Genomic DNA, 10,038 nt, shown 5'->3' on the forward strand with positions numbered 1-10,038 from the left:
AACAGTCAATTAGATTATAAAAAATGAATATTTCTTATTAAATATAAAACAGCCTCTAAAATTGAAAAATGTGATTTAAAGGCAAAATATTAACAATTATAACAAAATAAGTAATACAAGAAAAATATTAATATGTAAATAAAATAAATTTTATATTAATTTTTTATAAATATGAATTAATAAAAAGCATACAAAAATTTGTAAATAATGATTGTAAATTTTAGAAAATTCCTCCACAAATTTCTTCAAGTATATATTTTACATTTATTAGCATAAATGAAACCTAAATAAAGTTTAGGTTACTTCTATTATTAATAACATAGATTATAATTGTTCTTTTAAAACAAAAATATTGTAATAGAATTGTAAAAGAAACAGCCCTACAATCTAAATAGCTGTAATTGTAATGTTGAAACATAAAATGAAAACAGTATCAAACATAACTAACTAAAATCAGTCATTAAAAAAGTACTTATCTTTACTGAATTTTTTGAAAACCAAAGTTTAATATTATTTTTACTAACTGTAAAGAAAAGAATTCAAAAAAACCTTTACCTGATTTTATATTAAATTAGGAAAAACTGGAATACTGAACTAAAATAATTAACCCAAACTATATTACAACTAAACAATCTCATTTTCCACTGCTTTCCATAAATAATAATGAATATATTAAACATAATTTAACAGGATATTATTAATTTAAAATTAATAATTGTTTTTTTTACTTACTACTTTTTTGTAGTCTCCTTTAAGTTATTTCACAGAGATTTTTTTTATAGAGGGATTTCTATAACTTTAATTAACTTTTCATATAAAATCTATTCTGAAAGAAGTAGATATTTCTGTGAAAGTACTCAACAGAAAATTTAAAAAAATGGAAAATTAATTTTTTTTTACTTTTCTGCATTTGACCTTTTTACTTCCTTGTACTTCGTACAAGGAAGTAAAAACTTCCAATCACATGATCATGAAGCAGTCCGTGCCAAACATTATTTTTGGGCTACCTCTACTACGATCAAGTGTAACATGTGGTTGGGCTATCTGTAATATGATCAAGAATTACATGTGGGTTCTCTATCCCCATATTCGAATGTTCTGAGTGTTCACTTTTCCATACGCGTGAAATGTAGCCTCGTCTGAGAACATAAACCTTTTTAACATAACAATTATGAGTTTCAATTCCTTCAACCACTTCAATACCTTTCTAGCAGTATGATCTTGTAGTGTAATGTGCTGCAATATTTATAATTTATAAGAGCACAATTTTAACTGTCTTCAAAACACTGTGAATGGTAGATTATAGAAAATTTAACCTGCGCGTGTCACTCCAATATGACTTACCAGAATTATGAACAAAAGACTGACCAACCGATCTCCATTTTTTCATCTGATGTTCTAGGTATGCCTGCACTCTTCTTATGTTCAATACTGTCAATGTCTTTATCATACCATGAATGAATACTTGTTTTAGAGGGTGGCTCTACGTTATGCCAATTTCTAAGTAGAACTTGTGTGCCTGATTTTGTTTCAATAAACCACTCTAAGTGTTATGCTTTCATCTGTGAATTCATGGCAACTAATGTATACAATCACATCACAGCACTATCTAGTATTTTCCGAGGGGAATTTTATGTGTTACCTGTTAAAGAGAGCCCAACCATTCATTAATAGAACTATTACTTTTTTTTAATAAGACATCAAAGTTGTTCAGATAATTATCAAATACCTATTATTACATAGTTTTATCTGCAAGTCCAAAAGGAGGGGGAAATTTTTGATAAGCAATAACTCAAACTCATTTAACTTAAGTTTTTGAACCAGTGCTAATATAAATTTTTTTATATTTAAAAACTCTGTATGTGTAAAGGTTTACAGGAAACTCCTAACAATCCTTTTATATGTATATATTTAATAAACAATTACATTATCTACTATTATTCCATTGCTGTAGCGGTATGCTTTTGCAGAGTATACTATTTTATCTCACAATGATGACAGACATTAAAAAAAAACATATTTGAAAGAATAACAGATAATAGAAGACACGTAACAGTCTAATATTAAAAAGATATCTTTAAAGCTTTTTTTAAATGTATTGAACAAGCAAATAAAATTACAAAGTTTTTTATAATTTTATCCTTTTTACAGGATATTACCTGAATCTCACACAGTTCATTTCTCTTATTGTAAAAGATTTAACACAATATACTAAAATATATTAAAGGATAAATCGATGACCATGACAAATGAAACTGAATAAGCCATTCATACTAAATGACTAAAGTAATTACCAAGCCTGTCACATAAAACTGATTTTACCAATGTAAAAAACATTGTTACATTGTAACAATGTGACTGATAAGAGGTATAAGATTCCTAATCGACAATATTTTAAATTGGTCCATTAGGTAGCCTTCAGCAATTTCATTAGTTACCTGTTATAATTTGCTTATTTATTATAAGGTGCTTTGACAATAAGTAAAGATAATTGTGGCAATAAGCAAATTTAACAATGTCTGAAGTTTCTGTAGTACTAAAATTTGTGGTAAACTATATAAACTATTGCCTATAGCAATTAGTGAAAGGAAGGGTATTTTATAATTTTTTCCACTAACAAAAAAGCTTGTTTCCTGATATAAAAAGTACTTGTAAGCAATGGTGATTATAGGAATATGCTAATTAAAAACAAATACTTTATTAGTAATTAATTAATTATTTTTTTATAATTACAAACTGGCTTTTACAGTGAAAAACTCTTGTAATTTCAGTTCTACAACTATCATTATCATGTAATTGTTAAACAATTTTTTACTCTCTTATATTGTGCTTGAATATGCAATACAAAAAATTACCTTGAGTGTCTTTCCAGATAGGCCTTTAATTTCTCCATTACTGGCCTGCACAACTGTAGATGTGTCCACATCACCCACTCCACTACAATCATAACGACCTATGATCTTTGGTTTTCCTTCAGTTGTCACCTACAAAATACAGCAGAATTTTATTTATTTATTACAACAGGCTTACGCCCTCTTTGTTACTAGATGAATGTTACATGAATTTTGTAGTGTGTGAAAAATGCCATGCCTGACCAGGTTTCAAACTTGGGACCTCCAGATGAAAGGCCGGCCAACAGGCTATCACTCTGTTACAAAGATCAGCAGATATTTTAACTACTAAAAACTGAATTAATAATGCTACACTATAACCCACATGCAATCAGTTATAAAAAGTTACCTAGACAAGGTTAACTAAATATTAAAATGGAATGTGGAAGGTTAGATTTATTTTTATGTATAACTATAAACGTTTGCATGGGTCCTGCCTGGTTAAAGATGGACTTAAACGGTAACAGATACTTTGCATTGAACAATTTTCTTACAGAAATCACCAAAATATTTATTCAAAGGAAAAATAAAATTAAGTGTCTGGCTGAAAAAGCCTTAAAAATAAAATTAAACAATTTTCTAGTGTAAAAAATTCAGAAATCATTTTGATAAGGTTTCAATAGTGCATTGTTAATCAATTAAAATATTGTATTAATATTGTATTTTAATATTAAAATCTTACTCTACCTAATTCAAAAACAAATTAACTAGAAGAATACTATATAACTTTGAATGAAATAAAACTTGTTATTTAACTTACAGATATATTTTATCCAGAAATACTGTTCAGTTACAAAACAGATGAAAATAATAAAAGTGTTGCCACTGATTTCAGTAAAATAATGTGTGCTCATATAGTTTCAGATGATGAAATAATATTTTACAGTTATGATTTTGAATTAACTCTTAATGACAAATTAAATTTTCAGTAGGTCTTTTGAATTAATTGAATATAAAAAAATATATTTGTTATAGATATTCTTGATTGCCACATAACTTCTAAATTTTTGGAGAAGACCAGGAAAGAATTTGGATAAAAAATTACTATACCTAAAAACTTTAATATAAACATGAATAAAACTGATTCTTGGTATCAAGATTCAATGACCAAATACATTCAATTGTTTTTTTCTTTCTGAATCTACAAAAGTGACTGATTCTATAACAGATGACAATACTACAAGTTTAAGTAACATACTTAGCAAATATTTTCTAGATTTAGATTTGCATGACAAGCTGATTTATTTTCACTGTTATACAATCAAAAGAAATCAACATTTAAAACCAACACATACTATATAAAATTTAACAAAGATCTTCATTTTATTTATTTACTTATAGAGTGTCAGAAAGTAAACATCACTACACAATAATGAAAGATACAGTAACTATATTCCATATTTTAATCTAATAATGCTCATTGTTAATTCCACATATTAAATCCACAGTTGTCCAAATTATGTATGCAACTTAGATTCACAACATTATATCAATTAAAAACAATGTTTATAATACATTTTTGAAGTTCTTATCCACTATACATACTGATACTGCCGGATTACAGGAGCTTATAAATAAATCTAACTGTATTTTGTTTTATCCCAGTTACTAACTAATATCAAATAAATTACCTAAATCAGAATAGCCTTTTCCCACAACTGCAAAAATCCAATGTTTTGATTGGGTTTCTTATGAAACAGTTAGGCCTTCAGAATCACTTTAGCTTCTACATGTTTCAACAAATAAAAAATACAACTGCCATTCTTTTAAATGATTGATGATGTGATTAAGAAACTGATTGTGGTGGCCATCAGGCATAACAAAACAGTAAAGAGGTTGGCTGTTCAATGTCCACAGTAAATTATAATTTATGATTTCCAAATTAGAATAGTTTTAATCAGTTCAAAAATTAAATAAAAACCTATTAAAAAAATTGAACTTTAACAGCAAAATTAACAGAGTCTAACTGGTTCTGAAAAAACTAAAATGCAGAACATATTGTTTTTTTTTGTTTTTTTTTACAAGCATTATTCACAGAATTTAAGGCCAATACCTTTCTGTTGGGAATGAGAGGTGGCAAACTAGTTTGTAGAGCTGTGCACTATGTACCTAATGCCTTTAGGTTTGTAGATAATTTAATGTGTTCTCTCCTGCAATTTCAAAATCAAGGTTATTTTTTTAACGAGTTTAAATTATAATATACTTTCAGTTAATGAATACTTAATCTCATTTTTCCACAGGTTAACATACTGCAAACTAGAATTATTGCTGAACTCTGAATCATATTGAGCTACAGCCATAGGAAAAGTCATGCTTAGTAGAAAAACAGTAAGACAATCAAATGTGTTACTAACGTAGATGAGTGAAAGTCATCTGACTTCTATGCAATTACTTAAGCAAGATAAATTGAAAAATGCTCGGCAACAATACTTTTTTTCTGGATTAAAAGCCATCAACGGTTACAAGAAAATAACTTAGGTTATCCCAGCTAACCTACATGGTACAACCAAACGAGTCTTCAAAGAAAATGTCCAAGTAATATAAATTTCTAAAAAAATTTGATTCAACCATAGGCTTGGTACACAATAAGAATGATATTACAGCTCACTTACCTGCAAACCTGCTGCTCCAGGATCAACTCCCGAATCAAAGATAGCGATAGTGACTCCTCTTCCATCATACTCCGGATATTTATTCAGGAATGAAGAAACACCAGTCTCTTTTTTAGGAACAAGACCCGCAGTAGGAAACTCACAGTCCACTTCAACCATAATGAATCACACAACGTAAATAAAAGTTAACGTACAGAATAAAAATGCACTATAACCTGACTACAACACCAACCCAATACCAACCGTATCAAGTGCTTGTAGACGGTAATATAACTACCTGACTAGTTATCTCTGAACAAGTTTTTACAGAAACTACGTTCCCCTGTTTGATTTAATGTTTTTTTTTTTTTTTAACTTCCAATAAGTATTTTCTAATTTTAAATTAATTTAACGGCATGCATTTATAATATACACTATGTACTTCCAAATATTTTATAATTGAAAATATTCTTAGTCTGAATTGTTAGTTAACTCTGTGAAATTTAATTAACAGAAATTTAGTTAACATTAACGTGCATTTTCATAATAACCATATCTCTATTCGTTAGATTGCTAATGTATTAAAAACGCCTGGTCAAGTGTTCTAACATATGATATAAGATTCTAATTTAAAAAAAAAAAACTTTCTTCTTATTAAACCATATGTACTTCGTAAGCAATTTCTCACCTATGTAAGTCGTACTCGAATAAGAATACAATTTTTGCCATTTTTTAAGTGGGTAGGAAAACATACGCCTGTGCAACATCATGTCTTGGCATTCAGATCTTAAAACGATGAAAATTTGTTACGTCATTGCCTATATAAGTATACATATTTCTCCGGATATATTAGCTTCTGCATCAGAATAAAACACTTATTTACATTAAAAGTATATAATCAAACTCAATAATGGAAACTTTTCTGGTATCTATACGCAACTGTTTATCATGAGTTCCTTAATATTTCGGTACTGCTTCGCGTTTCATTGTTAATATTTATATGTTCCTTATTGACATTGCTTTTAATAAACACGCAATAAGGCTGCAAATTAAAGAATAGCTATTTCTTGACACACGGATAGTTGCGCTGTTGTTTGTTTTTTATAATTGATCCTTATTAGTTCCTAAACGGGATAGTTTGAGTTTATTGTTCCACATAAACCTAATGTAATCTCTTAAAGCATTTCATAGATTATTACAAATAAAAGGCTGCGCTAATTGTACTGGGTTAAGTAATAAAAACTAGCTAGCTGTTACACTTGCCAATTTTTAAATAGATTGTTCACTCAAATGAAGTAAACTCTCACGTAGAAAGGTACACATTTAATTAATCTCCAGCCCTTTTTTTCGTAAAGTTTATGAAGTTAGTTTTTCCAATAAATGCTGCAGCGTTGTAGATTACAAAAAACGACCATCAAAACCAACTTTAAACTAAAGATTCAAACATTAATGTTATAGTTTCCATTGTTAAACAAAAGTATACCAAGAAAAATGGATTCATAGGTGTAGGAGATGACCTACTTAAATAGAATAATTAGAATTAGTTCTTCTCACTGATATTGGCTACACGTAGTCACGATGGGTATTTTAGGTTCTCTAAGCACATCTCAACATGGAACACGGAGATGATCGTGACAATTTATTTTTAAAAAATAGTAAACTTTTGATGAATACATCATCGTTTTCTGTTACGAACGTCGGCCATATAAGTAACAAATCTAACCCACAGATACAGTTTAAAACTTAACATTGTCTCAAAATATATGCAAGGTTCAATATCCGTTCAAACGGCTGGATGTATCAAAATTATTTTGTTGCTCATGATTTGTTTGTCACATTCCGTTAATCCTACCTTTTTAATTGTATTTTTTTTTTTTTTAATAAAAACAGCTCTAATCTCTCTCTTAAATGAAGGCAATTGCAAATCTGATACACCAACCTACGATGGTAAAAGACGTAAAGGGAATTGAAAAAGTGAGGAAAAGAATTTTTCTTACCCAATATAAAATAGCAAATTTTGTTACTTTATTCTAAACATTGTGGTTAAAGAAACAAGCAAAAGAAGGTAAAAGTTGCAATTTAATTATACATTATTACAGTTGAGCTTGGAAAAATTTGTATTTTACAGTGTTAAGTTGATAATTTCTAAAGTATGAAATGTTAGCAATTTCAGTTGTCATATCTGGAAGTTCAACATCTTAATTTTTTGAATTCCCAAAATTTTAATTCACTGATTTATACTTTCATAACTGTGCATTTACTATTACGTTTGTTTTACACAACAAAAAGTTTAACTATGTAGCTGTAGTGTTATTCATTTTGTGTAACATTTTTTGGTGTTTTGTTATAAGACAAATTTCAGTTTACATAGTGATCAAATTGGCTTCAGTTGCAGTAACATCAAACTATACAATTTCACATTTTAGTGATCTGGTCTTTTCATCATTAATATGTATTATGCACACATGTACTTGCATCTAAAATATAATATTACTTTAACCCAGGATGACATTTTAGGATATAAAAATAGGCTGTAAGATAATATTAAATAATCTGTCAGATGAGTAGAATATTAATAAAATATAATATTCAATTCACTTGTATCAAACCACAAAACACGACTTCTAATTTTACCCCTCCCAACACTTAGGTCTACAAGAAAGAATGTTGTTACATTTTCGTAACTATTTTCGATAAACTAACAAACAATTTATAAAATCTTTCAACCATTTGCAGTTTAATACTTTATAATAAACAATATATATATTATAAAGAAACAAACATTATTGTCAAAGAATTGTAGCAGTTCATTTTGCCTGAGTTTCCCAGTTGTTTATTTTAGAGTATGATTTTAATATTTTTATGTATAAGTATTTTGTGTATATTTTTGAAAGGCATTTAGTAACCTTACCACAGAGTATGGATGGTATAAAGAACATTATTACTCTCAGAGAAAGCATTTAGTAATAATTCTTGTACACCATTCGCAACAAAAGAAATTAGTACGTGAGAAAACTTTTAACCATAGGTTCATCACACTGTGTAAGCTAATCTTCAAGTCTAAGAAAGAAATCATTATTCGATTTGGAAAGAATAAAAAATCTCATATAACAACTGCTTCAGAAATCTCTTAGTTTAAGGTAGGAAAAAAAAAACAATTGGGTTATTTAAACCATTTTTATGAAGAATTATGTTCTACCCTCAAGGCAAGGTTTTAATGGTTTCAATGAATTAATGGATCAGTCTACTATACCTTCAGGCCATCCATCCTAGCATTTTTCAATGAAAAAAAATATTGTGGTGTTGAAAGTAGTCTTAACAAATCAGCTGCCAAACTGATTTTTCCCATCTACTGGTTTAGGCAATGAGATCCCACTTGGGGTCTTATATAATTGGCAATATAGAATGCCAAATAGCATAGGCAAAATGAGCCATCATTCAGAAATATAATTTGTTTACATCAAAAATTAATTTAAACATCGGGAAAAGAGATTTTTGAAAGTATATGCTTGGAGCGTAGCTTTATATGGAAGTGAAATTTGAAAGATCAGAGTATCTGAGAAGAAAAGATTAGAAGCTTTTGAAATGTGGTGCTATAGGAAAATGTTAAAAATCAGATGGGTGGATAAAATGACAAATGAAGAGGTGTTGCAGCAAATTGATGAAGAAAGAAGCATTTGGACAAATGTAGTTAAAAGAAGAGACATAGGCCATATATTAAGGCATCCTGGAATAGTTGCTTTAAAATTGAAGGGACAGGTAGAAGGAAAAATTGTGCAGGCAGGCAACATTTGGAATATGTAAAAGAAATTGTTAGGGATGTAGGATGTAGGAGGTATATCAAAATGAAACGACTGGCACTAGATAGTGAATGTTGGAGAGCTGCATCAAACCAGTCAAATGACTGAAGGAAAAAAACATGTTGCGGGTCCAACACATGGTTTACTGAGAACATTTGGATGGGAAATTTACTATCACTCACCATATAGTCTGGACTTAGCTCCTCTGATTAACATTTATTTAGGAAATTGAAGGAATTTTTGAGTGGTAAGCTATTCATGGGTGACAATGAACTTAAAAATGCTGTTAATCAAAGGCTAAATGAACTGGCAGCAGAAGAATATGACAAGGGTATATTGAAGCTGGTGTTATCGCAACTATAAATGTCTTAATTCATGTGGCGATTATATAGAGAAGTAGTATAAGGTATGTGGCTTAAGAGGAATAAAACAATTTATTACAGAATACATTTTTTTACAATGAAACTGTCTTTACCTTAGAGATAATCTCTCGTATTAAAAATATTGTTGGTTAACTAGGATCATCTGTAAAGTTTTTTTCAATTTCAATAAATTGTTCCATTACTTACTATAGTAAGTTTTCTGAAAAATTTGAAGGAAAAGGGATAAACTTATTCATAAAAGATTCAAAAAATGATCAAGCTATAATATTACAAAGTATGTTTTTCAATAAACATAATGTGAAAAAATAAAACTTTTAACTCATAACTGAATTTCCATATTTTATAATAAGAATTATATTATTTTTTTAATTTA

General features: G+C 28.6%; 1 protein-coding gene across 1 annotated transcript in view; it reads right to left on the reverse strand.

The window, feature by feature from the left end:
- The window catches only part of TppII (Tripeptidyl-peptidase II), a 132,079-nt gene extending 125,617 nt beyond the window's left edge, over positions 1 to 6,462 (reverse strand). The window contains exons 1-3 of the mRNA XM_075354198.1: positions 6,171 to 6,462; positions 5,504 to 5,652; positions 2,856 to 2,984 (exon numbers count right to left, since the gene is read on the reverse strand). Of these exons, the coding sequence (XP_075210313.1) occupies positions 2,856 to 2,984; positions 5,504 to 5,652; positions 6,171 to 6,252 (360 nt within the window). The 5' untranslated portion in view covers positions 6,253 to 6,462. The remainder of the gene's footprint in view (positions 1 to 2,855; positions 2,985 to 5,503; positions 5,653 to 6,170) is intronic.
- Between the last annotated feature and the right edge of the window lie 3,576 nt (positions 6,463 to 10,038).

The sequence above is a fragment of the Lycorma delicatula genome, chromosome 1 (assembly GCF_047948215.1).
Source record: "Lycorma delicatula isolate Av1 chromosome 1, ASM4794821v1, whole genome shotgun sequence".
NCBI lineage: Eukaryota > Metazoa > Arthropoda > Insecta > Hemiptera > Fulgoridae > Lycorma > Lycorma delicatula.